The sequence below is a fragment of the Scomber scombrus genome, chromosome 17 (genome assembly GCF_963691925.1).
Source record: "Scomber scombrus chromosome 17, fScoSco1.1, whole genome shotgun sequence".
NCBI classification, from domain to species: domain Eukaryota; kingdom Metazoa; phylum Chordata; class Actinopteri; order Scombriformes; family Scombridae; genus Scomber; species Scomber scombrus.
The window spans coordinates 2,981,203-3,005,756 of record NC_084986.1 but is presented as its reverse complement, the minus strand read 5'-3'; the positions used below and the strand labels follow the sequence as shown (position 1 = coordinate 3,005,756).

The 24,554-nt window shown below is 40.7% G+C and overlaps 1 protein-coding gene across 1 annotated transcript in view; it reads left to right on the top strand.

Annotated features, from left to right (window-relative positions):
• Positions 1-24,554, top strand: part of clvs2 (clavesin 2) — a 57,196-nt gene that overhangs the window by 2,661 nt on the left and 29,981 nt on the right. Inside the window, exon 2 of the mRNA XM_062436878.1 lies at positions 1,925-2,099. Coding sequence (XP_062292862.1) covers positions 1,925-2,099 — 175 coding nt within the window. The remainder of the gene's footprint in view (positions 1-1,924; positions 2,100-24,554) is intronic.

The window sequence follows — 24,554 nt, the reverse complement described above, 5'->3', positions numbered from 1 at the left end:
AGTAACATCAGCAGCCACAAACACATCCAGACACTCGACACAACAACTGGCACGAAAAGGATAAAGATAGAAAGATGGAATATTTTAAATAGAGTGTCGAGTGGTTTTTGGCAGCCGGTCACGTGTATTAATGGCAAAAATGGGAAAGAAGCAGACTGTTAAAAAGGTATTTGGGCGTATTAAAGTCCAAAAAACTGCCAAAACTCACATAGATATAGTCCTCCTCTAAATCACTTCAGTGTGTGGGGGATAAAAGTTGGAAGAGCTTATGAGATAATATCACATATTAGAGTCACTAAAAACAACTTTTCATGACAGGAAATGGAACGAGAAGGAAGATGAGTAAAGTTATATTGATATACATGTTATTTAAATCACCAAAGACTTTATTAAATTAAGTTTTAATTAATATAAGAAAATCAGTTTTTCTGTTAACAAACAACCTGAATATGACCACATTAGGGTGTTTCAATGAGTTTTGCTATATTCAATACACTACTAATCCACACCCAACTTCTGAGTAAATTTAATTAACAAAGAGAAGAAAACATGGTTTTTTTTTGCCTTATAGCTTTTGGAGTTAATATTTTCATGTTAATAATAGATTCCTTCACTGCATTTAATTTGAAAATGTTTTGCAAACCCACAGAGAATAAAACCACCCAACTCTGCAGTTCCCCTCAGCTCTATGAAGCATTTTAGTAAGGGGCTGCAGCTATTTTAATTATTGATTCGTCTGTCAGTTATTTTCTCATTTAATTAGTTGTTTGGTCTGTAAAGTGTCAGAAAAATGGTGACGAATGTTGAAAAAGCCCAAGGAAACGTCCTCAGATGTCTTGTTTTGTTTCATTTTGTCCTCAGAAGACTAAAGAAACCAGAAAACATTCATATTTGAGAAGCAGGAATCCTTTAAAACATTACTCTGAATTATTAATCATTAAGGGAAATAGCTGCAGATCAATATTCAGTTGATTGACTAATCGTTGCAGCGCTACATTTTAGCGTCTCTCAGCTCATTGTTTCGGTTTTGCAGTCTGCAGTTTTACTGTTTAAGGCGGTCGCTGTTTTCAGTGAAAAAGCTCTAAAACGATTCTACGCTATCTGCCCAGAACCAAACCACAGATTACCTGGTGAGAATGTGGTGAAGACCAAAACAGAGTTTAAAGGAGAGTAAATACTGGACTGGCATTTATTATGTGACCAGAAATACGACTCTTAAGTAATGCTCATGTTGCTACATTTCTATTACCATATCTTAATAATGTCAGTTTTGTGTTTACAACCAGGGGGGGAGTCCCGGTCCTCTGAAATGAGGCCAACGCAGAAGTAACTTAAAACTGCATTCTATCAAAAGGCCACCAGGGGGCGACCGTTTTGGTGTCAAAAGGACTTCTGTCTCTATACAAGTCAATGGAGAATTCACCAACTTCTCACTTGATTTCTAACCTCAGTAAACGTTTTCAAAATGTGTTTATGGTCTCAATCGCTAGTTTAAAGCCTTCTTCAATGCAGTATGATGTTCATTTGGGACATTTTGGCCTCCCTGATTTTATATGTGACGATAAAGCAGGGTATGCATTAGGGCGTGGCTACGTCGTGATTGACAGGTTGATTGGTTCACAGGTTCAGGAGGGCGCCTCATGCTCCTCCTGATGCCCATATAAGTAGAATCCCTGTTTTTATTTTTCCCAGCATGCTCCTGTAATTTTCAAAATGGCGCTGCTCAGATCCGATACTATTAGCCTCCGAGCAGCAGTCCACAAACCAATGGATGACGTCACGGATGTTACGTCCATTTCTTATATACAGTCTATGTTTACAACTTATCTCTGCTGCCCTCAAGTGGCCAAAAAATGAATTACAGCAGGTTTAATATTTCTCCAGTGTGCTACAAAATTACTTAATGGCGTTCTTTCTCTTTTAGATACACGTTTGTGGACATACTGAGAGCTATACTGCTGTCGCTGGAAACTATGATAGAAGATCCAGAGCTGCAAGTCAACGGCTTTATCCTCATCATCGACTGGAGTAACTTCACCTTCAAGCAGGCGTCCAAACTGACTCCCAGCATGCTGCGATTGGCCATCGAGGGGCTACAGGTAAGAAGCTCCACCGTCAGACAGCATGATGGGTAACAGAGTATCTTCAGCTGCCAGATAATAAGCAGATTAAAGTGTTTCATATCACAATCATACTGAAGGAAACTGAAGGAAAAGCCAAATCTGCAGCTTTACTCGACTATACGAGTACTGATTTTTCATTTTCTGGCAGTAGGTGAACAAACCTCCAGCTCCCTTTCACATCATCCACTCTGTAGTCAAAGCGTTCCACTTAAGAACGAGTCAAGCACCGTGTTAAAGCTGCGAGCTCGTTGAAAGAGCGGTAGAAGGGAACAATGACATTTCCATTTTGATTACACACCGCTGGGTTTTTTCTTTTCAAGGCTTGTTTGGTAGATAGATCATGCAAAAAAAGGTGATATTTTAGTGGTTGTCTGTTTGGTTTTCTTTGCATCTCACTTCTACAGACAGAAAACAAAAGATAGAAGTGTCATATTTTATATTTGTATCGATGCATTCTGAGATTTTTCATTACATAAACGTGCATTAGTTCTCTCAATCATCAGGACACCTTTAATGTAATTATTGCAATGAGCTACAGGAGGAAAGGCTCACAGGCAAAGTGTACAGCTGTCCTTTGGTAACCAGCCAAGCCCGAAAGGAAATGTCTTGGCCTGTTGCTGTGTGTGCATGTGTGTTGGCTATGTATGTGTGTGTGTGTGGCAGGGGGGGGCTGTTATTGCTTTCTCAACATCCTTGTGAATCATCTGCCAATTTGCGTTGTGCTCCATTAGTCAAAGTGAAATCTAAGGGGAAGCATTTCTTGGGGGAAGTGTTGAGTAAGAGGCAGCGTGCTTGTGACGGATGCCAAACTGTTGGAGAAGCATCCTTTGAATTAACATCAAATTTTCCTTCTATATTTATGTCTTAGAGCTGAGAAAATAACAGCAGAAGATTATATTTCTTTAACCTTAAAGTAAAAGTAATGATAATTCAACAGGTTTTTCTCTATTCCATTTGTAACATTACATTTTAAATTGCTTCCATTAGCGAGAACTCATCAGAATCTCATCAGAAACTGACGAAGGGTAAAATATTTAAAATTGTGATATTTATTTGGTTCCATACTGAATGTGTCAGTAGCTGAATGGAGCTCATGTCCTCTTTATTTTGGGTAATATGGGGGTTCAAGTACCCTGTTACTCTCTTGTAATATTTAATGTTAAGTGGAAATCAGATACAGATACAGTTTTATATTTTAATAGTTCACCATCTTAAATGCTAAAGTGAAACAAAAGGAAACAGAAAAGGACAAAAGAAACTTGTGTTTTGCTGCAGTTGAAATAAAACTGTAGATAGCATATTTCATACAATACAATCAAATTAAAAGTGAATAATATATAATCTTTTGAATAAGTGGGCAGTGTATATTTTATCTATTAATTTTTGTTAGTTAATGATCAAAATCTATAATCATAACCCTGCTGGTTTGTCATTATTATTGATTTACAGTAACAGTAAAAAGTTTGGACACATCATCAATGGTCAGGTCAAGTTTATTTATATACAGAGTTGACCAAAGTGTTGTACAAATAATAGTGAAAGGCACAAATAGTAGTAGTCATGGCACAAATAGCAACGTTGAAAGGCAATGACGAAATACAAAATATCAAAAGATTGTTCACAAATGTAAAACAGAAAACAGAATAAAACTTGTAAGATTAATTTATCAACAAAAAAAAGACTACAAATACAAAAATACTAAACCCACTAAGAGCAACCAAAGGCCAATGAGTTGCAGTAATCCAACCTTGAGGAGATTAAAGCAATGGTAAAAAATCTTCATATTGTTGAGATAGAGGATGGACTTTAGTTTAGTTCCTCAGCTGAAAATAGCAACATTTCACCACAGAGTTGATCTGTTTGTTAAACTTCAGTCCCCAGTCAAAGATGAGACTAAGATTCCTGGTGTGAGCATGAAGGTTCGATGTCAATGGCCCCAAGTGGCAATCAATCACTTTGTCTTTTTATCATTCAATTGGAGGCAGTTTTTTGCCATCCAGCATTTCACATCCTGGTGGCAAGTATGGATGGATGTGATAGAGTCAGATTCAAAGTTAAAGGTATAGTTGAGTGTCATCGGCGAAACAGTGAAAGGAGACATATTGTTCTTGTGGAAGATAGAAAGTAAAGATAGCACATACACAGCAAATAAATGGACCCTTAGATGGAGCCTTGATGTACTCCACAAGTGATGGACCAGTAGAGGAAGAGTGGCTCCCGATCTTAACCAGGCGGGGAGTTCCGGTCCTCTGAAATTACGCCAACGCGGACGTAACTTAAAACTGCATTCTATCAAAAGGCCACCAGGGGGCGACCGTTTTGGTGTCAAAAGGACTTCCGTCTCTATACAAGTCAATGGAGAATTCACCAACTTCTCACTTGATTTCTAACCTCAGTAAACGTTTTCAAAATGTGTTTATGGTCTCAATCGCTAGTTTAAAGCCTTCTTCAATGCAGTATGATGTTCATTTGTGAAATGTTGGCCTCCCTGATTGGTTCACAGGTTCAGGAGGGCGCCTCATGCTCCTCCTGATGCCCATATAAGTAGAATCCCTGTTTTTATTTTTCCCAGCATGCACCTGAGATTTTCAAGATGGCGCTGCTCAGATCCGATACTATTGGCCTCCGAGCAGCAGTCCACAAACCAATGGGTGACGTCACGGATGTTACGTCCATTTTATATACAGTCTATGTATGAGACAAATGTTCTCCAGTAGAGCGTCCATACTTCTTTTGACTGATACTCTGCTCTGATTATTGGGCTCTAATTGCAGATTAATCAATTAAATGAATTGTAAAGGGTTAACTTTACAAAGCAGAACAGTTTGTCCTTTTGCACTGTAAGGGAGAAACCTCAGTAACAGTAAAACATGTGAAACAATGTGAGTAGTTTGATTTGTTCAGTCGGTTTGTTCTTTGTTTAAGCCTTAGCAACAGTTCTATAAATGTCATATGTCATAATGTCTCCAGTCTCAGCAGCACAGAGTTGAGATGGTACAGTATGTCGTTACTGTAAGATCAAAATATTTCTCCTTTTTTCCGACCGAGTGAGCGTCAGCAGACACACAGGCCGCAGCATCTCTGTGAGGAGTGAGTCCATATATATATATAACACATATCTGACGGCTCTCCTGACACAGATTAGAGCCTGAATTATTGATAAGAGCTATTAGCTGAGCCCTGAGTCATCCTCCGCTCTGCTCAACTGCTCACATGAATGGCTGCTCATCGGATGGTGGAGGAAAAACCAAAGGAAGAAGAAGCGTTATAGGGAGGTTTGATTTGATTTGATTGGATTTGATTTGATAAATAAGCTGCATAACGCCTCGCTAAGTTAATGGAAATAAATTCAGCCTTATTTTCCTCACGGAGAACAAATTGAAGTCTGGAGATATTTTAGATTCTTCTTATTGTCAACAACTTTAATGAAAAGACTAAAATCAACAATCAATACTAACCAGTCTGTGTATCTAACATCTGATATATCTGATCCTCCTCTGTGCTTTACACCTTTGTTGTTGTCCCAAAAACTATTAAAAAACACATAAATGAGTCACAGCGCTGCACAGGGTGACATGTTTCTTCATTACAGTGGACACACACAGGCTGTTGTTTACTTCAGCTCCCACACACACACACACACACACTCACACACATACACACACACACACACACACACACACACACACACACACACACACACACACACACACACACACACCATCCTACTGCCAGAAAGACTCACTACAGCACCAAATGTGTATTAATCCACTGCTGAAAATAGTCCCCAAATAAATGCACTATTCATTCCTGTTTAAGAAACATTTGCTAAAAGCTGTTTTAGATAATCACCAAGACTAAACAGCCCACTAAAATAATGAGTGAGCTGTTTTTTTTAAGAGATTGACTTCAGTAGGATCCAATGTGCTTCCAAAATATAAAATGTAAGTATATTGTTTTTGATCATTTAATGGGATTTTCTTGTCAATTACGAAAATATAGAATATCAGCAGCCTTATGTAAAAAAATATGTATATATATTTAGGAATCAAGTATGTACATCATACAAATAAAAATACATTTTAACACTTACAAACAGTTTTGACCATAGACTGTATATAAGAAATGGACGTAACATCCGTGACGTCACCCATTGGTTTGTGGACTGCTGCTCGGAAGCCAATAGTATCGGATCTGAGCAGCGGCGTCTTGAAAATTTCAGGTGCATGCTGGGAAAAATAAAAACAGGGATTCTACTTATATGGGCATCAGGAGGAGCATGAGGCGCCCTCCTGAACCTGTGAACCAATCAACCTGTCAATCACGACGTAGCCACGCCCTAATGCATACCCTGCTTTATCGTCACATATAAAATCAGGGAGGCCAAAATGTCCCAAATGAACATCATACTGCATTGAAGAAGGCTTTAAACTAGCGATTGAGACCATAAACACATTTTGAAAACGTTTACTGAGGCTAGAAATCAAGTGAGAAGTTGGTGAATTCTCCATTGACTTGTATAGAGACGGAAGTCCTTTTGACACCAAAACGGTCGCCCCCTGGTGGCCTTTTGATATAATGCAGTTTTAAGTTACTTCCGCGTTGGCCTCATTTCAGAGGACCGGAACTCCCCGCCTGGTTTTGACATTTGAAAGCTTGTAAAAACACCTCAAATGTCTTTTATTCTGACATTTGAGGACTCTTCCTAAAGTGGCACCAAATGAGAATATTTTTAAAAAATTTTAAGTATATGTGCTACAAATGTATGTCCATTGAGGCTGTTCTGGGTCAAATTATCTACGTATCTATTGACATGTGTTTTAGTGAAAGTAACAGTTGCCATCTAGTTACCGTAGCAACTTAGAGATGGAGAGACTAAAGAAACCCAAAACTACCAAAAAGAGACATTTCAATCATTATTGCTATGTTATATTTTCATGTCTTAGGTAAAATAGGACATGATATCGTGTGATAGGAGCTGTTTAGTGGTGTAAAAGCTAAAAAATACACTCTCTCTGCTCTCTGAAACATTAATCAAGGTTTAATCACATTTATTGATCAGTCAGATCGACTATTGATGCTTTCTGAACACATCTGTGGTTCAACATGTGGTATAGACACTTTTAATGAGGAGATTCTTACTGTGAGGATAGAATATAAACAGAATGTGAGGGTTAAACAAGTGCATCACACAGCTGGAAAAAGACATTTGTATTATGTTAATTTTTTACATCATTATCTGTTGCCATACTTTTCCTGTATATGTAACATTGCTCATCTCTATTCATCCCTTTAAATAAACCATAACAAAGACGTATATTCAGCATTGCAGCCTCTGTGCTCAGCATGTGAGCATAGTGAAGCTGAATCTGAGTCATTCCCTTCTCACCAAAACACCCAGATATGAATATTGTTAAACAGCCTTCAGTGAGTCATTTCAGTCTGAATCTGAAAACCAGCAAACTGTTTAAAAGCAGCCGTTCAGCGTTCGCTCCGCGTGAGGGTTTGATAACACACATCTCTCCGTTAACTTCCATGTGCATCAGCAAATTTTTATATCTGCTGCTGCTGCTCTCCTTGTTTTTTTCCCCTTTGTCTCCAAAATATTTTCCATCACCCGGTCCCAGATTATCTGATGCCAACGTGAGCTGACAGCAGTGTGCAAAGTAACAATAGCAATTACACTGCCAAAAAAAAAAAATCTGCTTTCAACAAACATGGTTCATTGTTTGCAGCCTGGAGACATTTCGCCACTATCAACCTAAAAAAATACCAAAAATATAAACAGCAATAATTAGATTTTAGATTTTAATAAAAGATTTTTGCAGTTTTTGTTTTTGTCTTCTATAGTTTTAGTTTTAAGACTCTTAACCTTCGTGTCGTCCTCCCGGGTCAAATTGACCCCGTCTGTTTTACCTGTTCCTTCTTTCCTTCCGTCTGTCCTTCCTCCCTCCTTCTCTCTTTCTTTCCTTCCTCTTTCTTTCCTCCCTTCCTTCTTTCCTTCCTCCACCCCCCTTTCGTCCTTCCTTCCTCCCTCCTTCTTTCCTCCCAATTACCTTCCTTCTTTTCGTCCTTCCTCCCTTCCTCTCTCCTTTCCTTCCTTCTTCCTTCCTCTCTTTCTTCCTTCCTCCTTTCCTTCCTTTCCTTCCTTCTTCCCTTCCTCCCTCCCTCCTTTCCTTCTTTCTTCCTCCCTTCCTTCCTTCTTTCCTTTCCTCCCTTCCTTCCTCCCTCCTTTCCTTCCTTCCTTCCTTCCCTCCTTCTTCCCTCCCTCCTTTCCTTCCTTTTTCCTTCCTCCCTTCCTTCCTCCCTTCCTCCCTCCTTTACTTCCTTCTTCCTCCCTTCCATCCTTCCTTCCTCCCTCCCTTCCTTCCTTCTTCCTCCTTTCCTTCCTTTCCTTCCTTCTTCCTCCCTCCCTCCTTTCCTTCCTTCTTCTTCCCTTCCTCCCTCCTTTCCTTCCTTCTTCCTCCCTTCCTTCCTTGACTCAAGGCCAACACGAAGCCATCTAGTTGCTGTTTCTCTTGATAGGGATTTGGGATATTGAAATAAAATGTTTATAATATGTCATGTAGCACTTAACAAGATTATTTATCATCAAAAAAGGAAGAAAATCAGATTAAACATCCTAAAATAAGACGTACTGAGTTCTTCTCTTCCTCTTTGTGGTGTACGGACTCAAAATCCTTTTTCTTAATGTTTGTCTTTGCATCCAGTTGCGAGTGTATTGAGTCATCATCAGTTTCTCTTTCTTTCTTTTTTTCATTATCTTACAGTATCTCGTTCTCCGTGTGTTAATGCCGCTCGTGCAAACTGGCTCACATGTGATATATCTATCTACTCTTTTGTCATGGCAACCTTGACAATGTTGGTTTAGAGCAACTAAATACAAATAGCATGTAGGCCACATGCCTTGGGATCCAATTTTGTAGCACAGTATGCTGCACAGATGACAGCAGAAGTAAGACTATGAGTGTGGATCCCTGCTGGCGGCCTCTAGCAGCTTCTGTGTTTATTACAACCCAGAAAACGCAGCTTTTTTTAGACATTTTTTAAGGAGGGGTACTTTCTTCTTCTTCTCTTTAACAGTACTATGAATGTATACAGTGTCAAGAGACAGACAGGAAATGTGGGAATTACGTGTGAAGCGTCTCGCTGTGCAGATCATGTCCCAGTATCTCCGACTGCTGATGGGAATAAATACCATGATGACAGTAATGAGGCTAAAAATGCTGCATTTGTCCCGAGGATGGTGCAAGATTTATCACCACGATAGCACGGATATGTCCTGAAGATTTCATGGCTAATTTCTATTAAATTAAAAGATATCTCCTGTGTGAAGATGACATTTTGGTGCCAACTAGTGCTAATAAAAGGCTCTTACAAACAGAAGTGGGTCATCCTCTGGGGAGCGTGAATTTCATGATGTAACTTGATTATCTTGATTGTGGAGCAAAATTCAAGGAGGCACAAATACTCCATTATAATTCATCCTCTGGCGACTGTGAATGTCCATTAAAAGAACATTTCATGGCTAATTTCTATTAAATTAAAAGATATCTTCTGTTTAAAGATGACATCATGGGGTTGGATGGTGCTAAAGAAAGGCAAACATACAGCAATGGAAATTACATCTTCTCAACTTTGATACCTGCTACATTTGGAAATATGTTTTGGTTGATTTTGGAGCAAAATTCAAGGAGGCACAAATACTCCAAACATTACGATTCATCCTCTGGCGACTGTGAATATCTATGAGAAGCAAATCATGGCTCATTTCTATCAAATTAAAAGATATTTCAAATATTAAAATAACATTATGTAGTCAGATGCTGCTAATGAACAAACAGAAATGGATCATCCTCTGGGAAGCATGAATGTAGCTGACAGATTTCATTGCAATCTGATAAACTTTGATAAGTTTGATTGTTAAACCTGGAATCATTTTTGCTTGATTGTGGAGCTAAATTCAAATACTCCATAATAATTCTCAAATAATGAATCCTCTGGAGACTGAGAATATCCATTAAAAGCAAGTTTCATGGCTAAGTAAAGTATATAAAATGTATATATATATATATGTATAAAGTAAAATCCAGGAGGCACACTACTAGTACTTTATTATGATTCATCCTCTGGGAACCGTGAATATCTATGAAAAGCAAGTTTCATGAATATTGAATATTAAATTCAGTGTTTTTGAGATATTTCTCACAGATAAAGTGTTAATACTGTAGAAACTTCGACATAAGAGAAGCAAAATAATTGGAGTGATTCTCAGGGGAGCAATAAGAAGAGGTAAAATGCATACAACAGCATAGATAATGGTTTCTGTGTTGTTTATATATGCAGAGATTTACTCACTTATATTCCCTTTTTTTCCCTCCACTGCCATAAAGGGGGGATAACAATGCTCCCCTGTTGTTTTCCGCTATGGGAACAATGATTTATATTTAAAAACAGTGAAACCTGAAGTCAAACTCAGTCTTTGGAGCTGACTTAAGAGCAGAGCGTCGTGTCCTTACGTTGACCCCTCTCTGTACAGTCTGCCTCTTAATGTGCTGCCTCATTGGCTTGTTTATGTCACGGACGGCAGTATATCAGTGACTCCAGGCGACGCACGCGGGAAGAGATTCAAACACATCCAGTCTTAATCCTCCAGGATTACAATGTTGGAGAAGGATTTAAATTTCAGGTACGCAAGAGGAGTTTAGAAACTGTTTAACACTGAATGTAATGTTTAAGATAATGAAGAGGAAACAGACTCGTTCACGGTTTTAATGAAGTCGTTTTCACATGAAAAAAACGTTTTAAGTCTGTTTTGACTTCCTTCTTTCATCCCTTCCTTCCTTCCTTCCGTCTGTCCTTCCTCCCTCCCTCCTTCTCTCTTTCTTTCCTTCCTCTCTCTTTCCTCCCTTCCTTCTTCAATCCCCCTTTCTTCCTTCCTTCCTTTCCTCCTTCCTTCCCTTCTTTCCTTCCTTGCTCCTTTCCTTCCTTCTTCCCTCCTTTCTTCCGCCCTTCCTTCCTCCCTCCTTTTCTTCCTTCCTTCCTTCCTTTCCTCCTTCCTTCCCTTCTTTCCTTCCTCCCTCCTTTCCTTCCTTCTTCCTTCCTTCCTTCCATCTTTCCTTCCTTCCTTCCCTCCTTCCTTCCTCCCTTCTTTCCTCCCTCCTTTTCTTCCTTCCTTCCTTTCCTCCTTCCTTCTTTCTTCCCTCCCTTCCTACCTTCCTTCTTTCCTCCCTCCTTCCTTCTTTCCTTCCTCCCTTCCTCCTTTCCTTCCTTCTTCCTCCCTCCCTTCCTTCCTTCTTCCTCCCTTCCTTCCTTCCTTTCCTTCCTCCCTTCCTTCCTTCCTTCCTTTCCTTTCCTTCCTCCCTTCCTCCTTTCCTTCCTTACTTGACTCGAGGACAACAGGAGGGTTAAAGACCATGTGCACATCGACAGTCATGTGGCTCCTTCTTCTTCTTCTTCTTCTTCTTCTTCTTCTTCTTCTTCTTCTTCTTCTTCTTCTTCTTCTTCTTCTTCTTCTTCTTCTTCTTCTTCTTTTCTGCACAGATTTAAACGTGTAATATTTAATTAGTTTGAACATTTGGCTCGTTATGACCGTGAGAAACCTCCCGCGTTGTGCAGCTGTCTGGTTCCTGAAGGGCAGCGATGTGAGTCACCTGGTGGAGGTGATCCGTCACAGCCTGAGACCGTCTGACCTCAGATCAACGACCTGCCACTCAAAGTAATGAATGAAGCTTCTTTCAACGTGTGGCAGTTAACCTGCTGCACAGCTGCTGACGGCCAATAGACTCATCACTGCAGCTCCGTGTGTCCGACCTGCAACCACAGCTGCAACAGCGACTGTCTCAATGTCTTAATAATGAAGAGAGAATTAGACTTATTATAGATCTTATTCTTTAACCTTCCTGTTGTTCTCCCGGGTCGAATTGACCCCGTCTGTTATGACTGTTCCTTCTTTCCTCCCTTCCTTCCTTCTCTCTTTCCTCCATCCCCCTTCTTTCCTCCCCTCTACCTTCCTCCCTTCCTTCTTTCCTCTGTCCTTCTTTCCTTCCTTCCACCCTTCCTCTTTTCCTTTCTCCCTCCCTCCTTCCCTCCTACCATCCTTCCTTCCGTCCTTCTGTCCTCCATCCTTCATTCCTTCCTTTCCTTCCTTCCTTCCTCCTTTCCATCATTCTTCCTTCCTCCCTTCCTTCCTTTCCTTCCTTCTTCCTCCCTTCCTTCCTTCCTTGACCCGAGGACAACAGGAGGGTTAATAATGAAGAGAGAATTAGACTTCCCTTCCTTCCTTCCTCCCTCCCTCCTTTCCTCCCTTCTTCCTCCCTCCTTTCCTTCCTTATTCCTCCCTTCCTTCCTCCTTTCCTTCCTTCTTCATTCCTTCCTCCCTCCTTTCTTTCCTTCTTCCTCCCTTCCATCCTCCCTTCCTCCCTTCCTTCTTCCTCCCTCCTTCCTTCCTCCCTCCCTCCTTTCCTCCCTTCCTTCCTCCCTTCCTTCCTTCCTCCCTACCTCCCTCCTTTCCTTCCTTCTTCCTCCCTTCCATCCTCCCTTCCTCCCTTCCTTCTTCCTCCCTTCCATCCTCCCTTCCTCCCTTCCTCCCTTCCTCCCTTCCTTCCTTCCTTGACCCGTGGACAACAGGAGGGTTAATAATGAAGAGATAATTAGACTTATATCTTATTCTTTAATATTGCGTTCGTGTGCTGAGAGTCAAACATATATGGGTTCTTAATACCTGACTGCTAGTCAGAGTTGTATTACTGTGCTTTTAACAAAAAAGCAGGATAATGAGGTTTCGGCTTTAATTAGATAATTAAAGCAAAGCGTCGTAGCTGCTTTTCTCTGCACTTCAGAGTGAGGAAGAGCGTCGGTCCCAGCTGTAATATAAAAGCTGATGTCACAGTTACATCAATACTCCAGAGGTCTTCTCAGGACTCACAGTGTCTCTTGTATTTGAGACCCAAATCGAGCCGGGTCCGGATTATATTCACTCTCACAGTCAGGATGCACTTTTGTCTAATGTGCAAGTGGATCAAAGCGGATCTTCAATCAGCTGTGATTATGTGGTGTGTCATCATCGTCCCGAGAGGAGAATATCATTTTTAAAGCAGACAGAGAAACAGTGAAATGAAGGGAAAAGAAAGTATTGCTTCTCTTTTCAACATCTGCTAGTTAATTGTTGGATTTTCTTTATTTGGGCCTGTTGTTGCCTCAGATTTAATTGGATCAGGTCTGACTTTCTTCGGGTCTCTCCCTTTTTATTAAAAATTAATTTATGCATGTTGTGTAAGAGCAGGTTTTCTACAGGTCTGTTGAATAATTTAGGCCTGTGAACGCGTCTAATATACACCTCCAAGTGTTAGCAGACTCTTCGCTCCTGACACTTGATACCTAAACTCAGGATTTCTGCATGTTTGTACATTTATAAACCATAAAATATCCATAAAGGTATGAGTGCTGGTCTTGTTCACTGTGTTTAACCCTCCTGTTGTCCTCCAGTCAAGGAAGGAAGGGAGGAAGAAGGAAGGAAGGAAAAGAAGGAGGAAGGATGGAAGGAAGGAAGGAAGAAGGAAGGAAGGGAGGAAGAAGGAAGGAAAGGAGGGAGGAAGGAAGGGAAGGAGGGAGGAAGGAAGGAAGAGGGAAGGAAGGATGGATGGGAGGAAAGAAGGAAGGAAGGAAGGTAGGAGGGAGGGAGGAAAGAAGGAAGTAAGGAGGGAGGGAGGTAGGAAGGACAGAAGGAAGGACAAAAGGGGGATAGAGGAAGTAAAGAAGGAAGGGAGGAAGGAAAGGAAGGAAGGAGGGAGGGAAGGAAGGAACGAAGGAAGGATGGAGGAAGGATGGAAGGGAGGAAAGAAGGAAGGAGGGACGGAGGGAGGAGGAAAGAAGGAAGGAAGGAAGGAGGGAGAGAAGGAGGAAGGGAGGAAGGAAGGAAGGATACAAGGAAGGAAGAAAGGGGGATGAGGAATGAAAGAAGGAAGAGAGGAAAGAAAGAGAGAGAGGAGGGAGGGAGGAAAGGGAGGAAGGAAAGAGGGAAGGAAAGAAGGAGGGAGGGAGGAAAGGTCTTTAAGGGACCAAATCATCATCAGACTGATAATAAAATGATCTTATTACATAAAGACATACTAGTGTTCAGGATGATTCCTTCTTTATGGGTTAGGGTTAGGGTTAGAGGGAGGAAGAAGGAAGGAAAGGAGGGAGGAAGGAAGGGAAGGAGGGAGGAAGGATGGTAGGGAGGAAGGAAGAAAGAGGGAAGGAAGGATGGAAGGGAGGAAAGAAGGAAGGAAGGTAGGAGGGACGGAGGGAGGAAAGAAGGAGGAAGGGAGGAAGGAAGGAAGGATACACGGAAGGAAGAAAGGGGGATGAGGAAGGAAAGAAGGAAGGGAGGAAAGAAAGAGAGAGAGAAGGAGGGAGGGAGGAAAGGAAAGAAGGAGGGAGGGAGGAAGGAAGGGTCTTTAAGGGACCAAATCATCATCAGACTGATAATAAAATGATCTTATTAAATAAAGACATACTAGACAGTGAGCAGGATGATTTTTCTTTATGTTCAAACACTCAAGGGTTAAATTATAACATTAACACCTTTTTGTATTAAAATGACATTAAGACCTTTGTAACTGACACCCTGACCTTTACTTGCACTTTAAGTTTTTAAAAAAAGGATTCACAGGATGTAGAAGAGTTACGAGCCTCAGTGTTATTTCACAAATGACTCAACATAGCTTCATAAAGAGCATCGATATCAGTTATAAAAAGCACTTTAGCCTTCCTCCTCTGGTTGCTCTCTCCTCCTCCTCCTCCGCCTCTGTCTCTTTGTGTCCCCTCTAGCCTTCACTTTTGTTTTCTTTACCCTCCCCCCCCTTCCCTTTCCTCCTTCTTCTTTTAAAAAACATCATCATCCTCCCCTTCCCCCCTTTATCACTCCCCCCCCCCCCCTCTCTCTCTCTCTCAATTCAGCCACTCCATCATTGTTCACCGGAGACAATATTGGCAGGGCAGCTGAAACATTCAAGCCGCTGTGAGATAATTAATCTTTTTGTTATAAAATGAACCCAATCATCATCCAATCATCAGTATTTACACATTTATTTTAATTACAAGTTGCAGAAATGATCCCAAACTCATTAAAATCTCTTTCCTGCTGTTTATTTTTCACCTTTTTTCTTTGGATTTTAAAGAAGCAACATCTTCTTCACCAGCAGCCAGTTGTATGATGCAATGTGCTTCGTCCGACCCCTCCCTCCCTCCTCCTCTTCCTCCCTTCCTCCTCTTCTTCCTCCCTCCCTGCCGCCACATCCCACCCTCGTTACGTTGCCACGGCAACATGTCCGACTGCCGTGCTATCTGCTCTGCCCTCTCCTCCAGATGGGCTGCCTTTTGTTGTGTGTCTGCCTGTGTGTGTGTGTGTGTGTGTGTGTGTGTGTGTGTGTGTGTGTGTGTGTGTGTGTGTGTGTGTGTGTGTGTGTGTGTGTGTGTGTGTGTGTGTGCAGAGACAGAAACACACTTCTTTTTCTTCTTCTTCTTCTTCTTCATCTCTCTCATTCTCTCTCCTCTCCCTTTTTCTTCTAAGACGCTCACAGGCGGCTCTTTGAGTGCGGCGTAAAAAATACAGTAAATATATAATGTGTTATGTAAATGTGTGATGTATTATAAATAGTTAAATACTGATGTCCGCACAACACGGTGTAGCCTAGATTTAATATTTAGATTTAGTTTTTTTTTTGGTCTGCTTTTCAATTCACGTGTTTTTTTTCCTTCCAGTTTTTTGACCCACTCATTTTTTATTCATGAGTCTCCTAAATGATTTTGGATAATCACATACTTTATTCATGCTTTCATGTTGGACTACAACTAACTTTTTTCCCTTCATTATCAAGTAATCCGCCCGTTATCATTTCCCAGAGTCAAAAGTTTTGTATTCAAGTTATCAGACCCTCAGTTTAGAAATAATGCTTTTATTGTCATTACACACACATACATACATATACATACATATGCACCCCTGCCCAAACAGATAAAATAATAATAATAATACAAAGATAAATAAAGAAGTGGCACATCAGAAGCTGTTATTGTGCATTGTGCCAAATCCTGTTGCACCTTATAGAATATATTATTGCACATTATATACAAATATTAACACAAGTTATTTCAATTTCAATGCCTCTATTGTCATTACACAATGTACAAAATTAATAATTAAATGAAGTGCCTCCAGATTTACATACAGTAAACATTAAACTACAGACAAGTAGACACATTATAGTCTGTATGAATAAATAAAAACAAACAATAAATAAATAGCATAAAACAGAGTAACAGTATAAAAGCATGTTCTTAGTTATATTGCACATGATCAGGGTATTAATGCATGTACAGGTAAAGGAGAAGGTTGTACTTATTAGCCAGATATGCAGCAGTTACGTCCTCTGATGGTAGTTGGATTAAAAAAACTTGCCAGGAATTTGGAAGTGCGAGTGTTTAATAAGGACCTGTATCGTCCTCCAGGGGGCAGCAGGGTGAAAAAGTGGTGACCTGGGTGAGATGAGTCCCTTATGATGTTTATTACACATCTCCTCATTGTATGGAAATACTATGGCAACCTTTGAGTCCTGTGGTGTGGAGCTCAGTTTAGTGATGGCTCTCAGGTAAAAGCTGTTTCTGAGCCTTGAAATGTGAGATTTTAACCTTCGTGTCGTCCTCCCGGGTCAAATTGACCCTGTCTGTTTTGATTGTTCCTTCTTTCCTCCCTTCCTTCCTCCCTTCCTCCTTCCCTCCTTCTCTCTTTCTTTCCTCTCCCCTACCTTCCTCCTTTCCTCTGTCCTTCTTTTCCTTTCTCTCTCCTTCCCTCCTTCCTTCTTTCCTCCCTCCCTCCTACCTTCCTTCCTTCTTTCCTCCGTCCTTCCTTCCTTTCCTTCCTCCCTTCCTTCTTTCCTTTCCTCCCTTCCTTCCTCCCTCCTTTCCTTCCTTCCTTCCCTCCTTCCTTCCTCCCTCCTTTCCTTTCTTCTTCCTTCCTCCCTTCCTCCCTCCCTCCCTCCCTCCCTCCCTTCCTTCCTCCTTTCCTTCCTTCTTCCTCCCTTCCATCCTTCCTTCCTCCCTCCCTTCCTTCCTTCCTCCCTCCTTTCCTTTCTTCCTCCCTCCCTTCCTTCCTTGACTCGAGGACAACAGGAAGGTTAAGGCCCAGTAGCTGCTTCCAGATGGCAGCAGAGAAGAGATGGTGGTAATGGTGATGATGATGATGGTGATGATGATGATAGGAGTGTGTTGCAACCTTTAAAACGCTGCTGGCTCTGAGGAGGCAGCGTGATCTGAAGGTATATTCCAGTGAGAGCAGGTTTAGGGAGTACAGTTATTTTCTGAGCTGTGTTTATGAGTCTCTGGAGAGCTCTGCTGTCTGCTGCTGAACAGTTAGCAGATCACACTGTAATACTGTAATACTATAATACTGTGATACTGTGATACTCTCTCTGTGGAGCAGTGGAAGAGAGACACGAGCAGCTTCAGGGACAGGTTGGTTTTCCTCAGTGGCCTTTGAAATTAAAGCCGCTGTTAAGCCTTTTTGACAACAGCGGTCGAGTAGATTGTCCAGGTGAGGTCCTCTGTGATGATGTGCCATCTGTCTCCACCTCTTCTTCTCCTTTGATGTTTGGAGGAAAAAGGTCATATTGTGGTGTGGTGATAATGAGCTTGGGTTTTTTTAACGTTTGGTTAAAAAACGTTTGTTTTCTGTGCACACCAACTTCGTCTCGTACCAACAGTGGTGTGTCATCTGCAAATTTGATGACTGCGTTTGAGGTTTGTGTGGGGATGTAATTGTGTATATAAACCATAGACTGTATATAAGAAATGGACGTAACATCCGTGACGTCACCCATTGGTTTGTGGACTGCTGCTTGGAGGCCAATAGTTTCGGATCTGAGCAGTGCCATCTTGAAAATTTCAGGTGCATGCTGGGAAAAATAAAAACACGGATTCTACTTATATGGGCATCAGGAGGGGCAAGAGGCGCCCTCCTGAACCTGTGAACCAATCAACCTGTCAATCACGACGTAGCCACGCCCTAATGCATACCCTGCTTTATCGTCACATATAAAATCAGGGAGGCCAAAATGTCCCAAATGAACATCATACTGCATTGAAGAAGGCTTTAAACTAGCGATTGAGACCATAAACACATTTTGAAAACGTTTACTGAGGTTAGAAATCAAGTGAGAAGTTGGTGAATTCTCCATTGACTTGTATAGAGACGGAAGTCCTTTTGACACCAAAACGGTCGCCCCCTGGTGGCCTTTTGATAGAATGCAGTTTTAAGTTACTTCCACGTTGGCATCATTTCAGAGGACCGGAACTTCCTGACATAAAGGGAATAGAGGAGGGGACTGGCGCTGAGGGTCAGGCTTTGGGAAGAGGTGGGGGTTGAGTCTGACCATCTGTAGGTGGTCGGATAGGAAGTCATTGATCCACATGCACATGGAGTCACTGAGACCCATGTTGAGCAGTTTGGTGACCAACCTGCTGGGGTTAATAGAGTTGAATGGAGAGCTGTAGTCTATAAAAAGCATCATCACACATGTCCCTTTTCTTTTAAGGTGGGTCAGTGCAGTGTGCACAGCTGTGGTGGTGGAATCCTCTGTGGATCTGTTTGTTTTGTAGACCTACCGCTGTTGGTGTTGGTCTGTTTGGGCACTGGCAGATTTCTACATAGTCCTTAAGGGGACATGAGCATAAAAGAACTAAATTAAGACCACATTTTACTACATCGAGTGCTTGAAATGCCATTACAGTACGTGCACATGAGATACAATTTGTTCCCATTTTTTTATTAATTTGTGCACAGAGAGTCTACACAATAGACCCGCCTTTCTCAGCAGAGCATGAAGAGAAGTGCACTTGCTTTAATTAACTTTTCATATTTTTTCAGGTGAGAAAGTAACCATGTAGATTCCCAATATGCTGATGGTGATACGTGTACATACAGAGTCCTGGAGGCAGTAAAAACATGAAGCTTCACTTTACATTCAGACAAACTAACGTGGCAGCTACAACTGTTAGATTTCATCTGTGAGACTCAACATTTATCTTCCAAAAAAAGGGATTATATTAAATATCAAAATGCTGCAGAGACATTAGAGCCGGCGGATTAATCAAAATGTCAAAGTGAATTATATCTCATGTGCACGAATCAATCAAAACATGGGAGCGAATTATATCTTGTTTGCACGCGACAGCATTTCGACCACTCGGTGTAGAAAAACATTCTCTTCACTCTTGAATCGCATCAGGACCTGCAGCCTTTTTAACACTCACACTGCTGAGAAATCACCTGACCTCCTTTGTCTGTATGGTATAAATATGTGATTGGTGGTAGCTGGTTTAACTATATCGTCTAAGTCTTTTGTCTCAAAGTGGGCAAAGAAGCAGTTAACCCTCCTGTTGTCCTCGAGTCAAGGAAGGACAGGAGGAAGGAAAGGAGTAAGGAGGGAGGGAGTAAGGAAGGAAGGAAGGAAGGAAGGAAGGAAAGGAGTAAGGAGGGAGGGAGGAATGAAGGAAGGAAGGAAGGAAGGAAGGAAAGGAGTAAGGAGGGAGGAAGACAGGAAGGAAAGAAGGAAGGAAAGGAGTAAGGAGGGAGGGAGGAAGGAAAGGATGAAGGAAGGAAGGAAAGAAAGGAGTAAGGAGGGAGGGAGGAAAAGAGGAAGGAAGAAAGGAGAGAAGGAAGGGAGGAAGGAAAGGAGGAAGGAAGTAAGGAGAGAAGAAAAGGAGGAAGGAAGGAAGGGAGGGAGAAAGGGAGAAAGGGAGGAAAGGAGCAAGAAAGAGGGAAGGAAGGGAAGAACGAAGGAAAAATTAAGGAAAGAAGGAAGGAAGGATGGAAGGAAAGAAGGAACAGTCAAAAGAGATGGGGTCAATTTGACCTGGGAAGACAAAAGGAGGGTTAATCTTTTCCTTGTTAGCGACCTTCGTACATTTGATGCCTTTCTTCAGGTTGATGTCTGGCTGTGTTGTTTCTGTTTCTGTTCTCAAAAGAACCAAAGAAAAGCTTCAAATCCTCACATCTGAGAAGCTGAACACACACCTGAGGAATAACTGACGAAACCACTTCAGCTCTGCGTTTTATAAACTAACAATTATTGGATTAACTCAGAATCGACAACAATTCTCATAAAGGATTAATCATTGAAGGATGTAACTGGTTATTGTTTGTTATTGTTAGTAAATCTCATGTGCAGAGATAAAAAAAACAACAATGAATGAATCTACTTATGATGAGTAATAAAAGTAATAACAAAGATAACTGAACTGTGGAGTCTGCTTTACACAGAACTGCTCTCCAGAGAGTGAAAACATCATTACTGTTATTAGTCTTTGGAGCCAACAGACCACCTTTTTCCCTCAACCAACCACCATGACTGTAATGTTTGTAATGGAGGAACATGTCAACCACAGCAGCACTGATGTGTTTTTAATAGTTTTCGGACAATAACAGAGGAATCAGATATATCAGGCTTTAGATACGCACGCAGGACTGTAAGTAGATCAGTTCATGCATTCATTTATAATTTATAAAACAAACCTTTCATACATCGACTAGTTCTCAACTTCTCAAATGTTTGTTTCTCTGCTTGGTTTTATATAACATTTAGTTTATTTTAGTTTTTAACAAAATCAGCAGTTTATCCTTTGTGTCGTCCTCGTCTGTTTTTTAATGTTCCCTTCTTTCCTCTCTTCCTTCCATCCTTCTCTCTTTCTTTCCTTCCTTCGGTCCTTTCCTTCCTCCCTCCATCCTTCTCTCTTTCTTTCTTTCCTTCCTCCTTTCCTTCCTCCATCCCCCTTTCTTCCTTCCTTCTGTCCTCCCTACTTCCTTCTTTCCTTCCTCCCTTCCTCCCTCCCTCCTTCTCTCTTTCTTTCCTACCCCCCTACCTTCCTTCTTTCCCTCTTTTCCTCTCTCCCTCCTTCCCTCCTTCTTTGCTCCGTCCTTCCTTCTTTTCTTTTCCTTCCTCCCTTCCTTCTTTCCCTTCCCTTTCCTCCCTTCCTTCCTCCCTCCCTCCTTTCCTTCCTTCCTTCCATCCCTCCTTCCTTCCTTCCATCCTTCCTCCCTCCCTCCCTTCCTTCTTTCCTTTTCCTTTCCTTTCCTTTCCTTCCTTCCTTCCTTCCTTCCTTCCTCCCTCCCTCCTTTCCTTTCTTCCTTCATCCTTCCTCCCTTCCTTCCTTCCTCCCTCCCTTCCTTCCTTCCTTCCTTCCTTCCTCCTTTCCTTCTCTCCTTACTTCCTTCCTCTTTTCCTTCCGCCCTCCCCTCCTTACTCTTTTCCTTCCTTCCTTCCTCCCTCCTTTCCTCCCTTCCATCCTTTCTCCCTCCCTTCCTTCCTTCTCCCTCCCATCCTTCCTTGACTCTAGGACAACAGGAGGGTTAAACATACTTTTTTTACTATTTTCTAACATTTTATACACTAAATGAATAATCTACTATTGGACTAATCAGATCAGATCATTTATGGGAATAATCATTAATTGCATTCTGGTGGAACTAATTAATTTTACTCTATTTAACTAATAAATAGTCCATTAGTCATTGTTGGTTATAATGTTTAAAAAAGGACATTTTATAAATTAGCTGTAATTCATTTTTCCTCTGCTTTTCAATTTGCCTTTTAAATGGTGTGTCCTCTATCGAGCGTGACTATTTGCTGACATTTCGACCACATTAACATATTACATTGCAGTACAGTATAGAGCCTCAGTCAGTGAGCCAGCTCTCTGTGGATTACTCTGTATTTGCATTATTACGTAACACGCAGACCCCTCCAGAATCACTGGGACTCCTGAGAAAAGTGTGCCAACACTAGCTGCAGAAAATACATGAAATTAAATATTGACCTTACTCTGCCTTCTCCGCTCAAAACAGCTCAGATCTTCTCTTTTTATACTTTTTAAAAGGAAATCGCTAATCACTAATAAAAAGGAAGCTGTCTATCGTGGAACATTAATTTAAATCTACTGAATTATAATCCCTCTCTTTCTCAACATCATCATGTATAATAAATGATAAATGGTTTCTAAGCAGCCTATAATTTGGCTTTTTTTTTCTCCTCTCAGCTCGAGCAGTATAATTACAACAGTAAATTCATTATATGCTGAATGTGGAAGTCAGTTAACAGGAAATGGATTTAAATGAAGTGAAAAGTGTAAATTTTATTAGATACAACTGAGATTTGATTCAGATAATCAGTCATTAACCAGTTTTCTCCCAGTTTACCTGCTGATAGCAATAAACTTAGTGTTTAAATGTACTTTAACCCTCCAGTTGTCTTCGAGTCAAGGGAAGGAAGGGAGGAAGAAGGAAGAAGGGAGGAAGGAAGTGAGGAAAGGGAGGACGGAAATGAAGGAAGGAAAGGCGGAAAGGAAAGGAGGGAAGGAAGGTAGGGGGAAGGAGGAAAGAAGGAAGGAGGGAGGAAGGAAATGAGGGAGAAAGGTAGGGAGGAAAGGAAAGAAGGAAAGAAGGAAGGAAGGAAGGTAGGAGGGAGGAAGGAAAGAAGGAAGGAGGGGAGGGAGGTAGAAAGGGAAAGAGGAAGGGAGGAAGGAAGGAAAGAAGGACAGAGGAAAAAAGAAGGGAGGAAGGTAGGGGGAGGAAAGTAAGAGAGAAGGAGGGAGGGAGGAAGGGAGGAAGGAAGGAAGGAAAGAAGGACAGAGGAAAGAATGAAGGGAGGAAGGTAGGGGGAGGAAAGAAAGAGAGACGGAGGGAGGGAGGAAGGGAGGAAAGAAAGGAAGGAAGGAGGGAAGGAAAGAAGGAAGGACAGACGGAAGAGGAAGGAGGAGAATGAAGGAACAGTCAAAACAGACTGTTCCTTCCGTCCTCCTACCTTCTTTCCTTCTTTCCTTCTTTCCTTTCCTCCCTACCTTTCTCCCTCCTTTCCTTCCTCCCTCCTTCCTTCTTTCTGACACAAAGGTTAAGTGACAATATCCAGTCTGTGGAGTCTGTAAACAGAAAATGAAGCTGACTTGTTGTTTGTCTTTACGAGCGACGCAGTATTGATTTAAAGTGAGTCCTTTTCTTCCTGTTATCTTTAACTGCAGCTGTCCTGACCAAACGCTCTTCCTCCCCGCTTCAAAAGATTCAGCTACACCAGCGACCGTTTGACTGATAAGAAGCGTTTCACGTCTGAAGCCAGTTGGTCTTTTTAAAGAAGATGCCAGTAGATATCCCTGTGCCAATATTCAAGATCATTATCGTCTTTGAATTTGATATCCCGCTGTGTTGTTTTTGTTGAGACAGCAGCAGCAGCAGCCGTCGGTCGTTTGATTAGATGTTTAAATGATTTCATGATGTGTAATAATGAGACTAAACACTGAAAGGTGGGTCACATGTTTGATTTTTATCACTGCAGACATCTGTTTGCATCTCAACCATAGACTGTACATAAGAAATGGACGTAACATCCATGATGTCACCCATTGGTTTGTGGACTGCTGCTCGGAGGCCAATAGTATCGGATCTGAGCAGCACCATCTTGAAAATTTCAGGTGCATGCTGGGAAAAATAAAAACATGGATTCTACTTATATGGGCATCAGGAGGGGCTCTTTTTTAAGGCACTTACGTTATAAATTTCAACGGCAGCTAAATTTGAGTTTATGAGGAATCGACAGTAAAAAAACTACTGAACACAGAAATGAAGCTGTGGAGATGATTTATAATAACTTTAATAAATATGAAAGCAGAGAACAGATTTCTGGCACAACTTCAACTTCTTCCAAACAAGTCTGAAGACATAAAACTCAAGTAGGAACAATTTTATTCTGATCAACATGTTTCAGCTTCAGTCAATCAATCAGTCAATCAATTAAACTTTATTAATATAGCAGCTTTCATACAGGTTAATATAGTTCAAAGTTCTTCACAGTTGATTGACAAGCTGATAATAAGACAGAAGAAGATAATGAATAAAACAAAGAATAATTTAAGAACAATTTACATGATAATATGATTAAAGTGTAGTAAAAAAGATTCAGGATAAAATAAAATAAAATCACAGGAGAAAAGTTAGAGTATAAACTACGCTAAAAGAAGACAAAACTAAACTAAACTGAAATAAAAGAGATAGAGTTTAATAAAAGCTAGATTAAAAACTTGATTTAAAAAGATTAAAAGACAAAAAGAAACAGATGTGAATACAACTGATGAGAGGATAAACATATAGAATGATAATAATGTATATAAATAAAAGTAGACATAAGAAAATAAAGTAGAATACAAATTTAACACATTGAATCAAATAAATGATACATTCTAGAATAGAATAAAAGAAAATAACATTCTAGAATAGAATAAAAGAAAATATACATTCTAGAATAGAATAAAAGAAAATATACATTCTAGAATAGAATAGAATAAAATATACATTCTAGAATAGAATAAAATATAAATTCTAGAATAGAATAAAAGAAAATATAAATT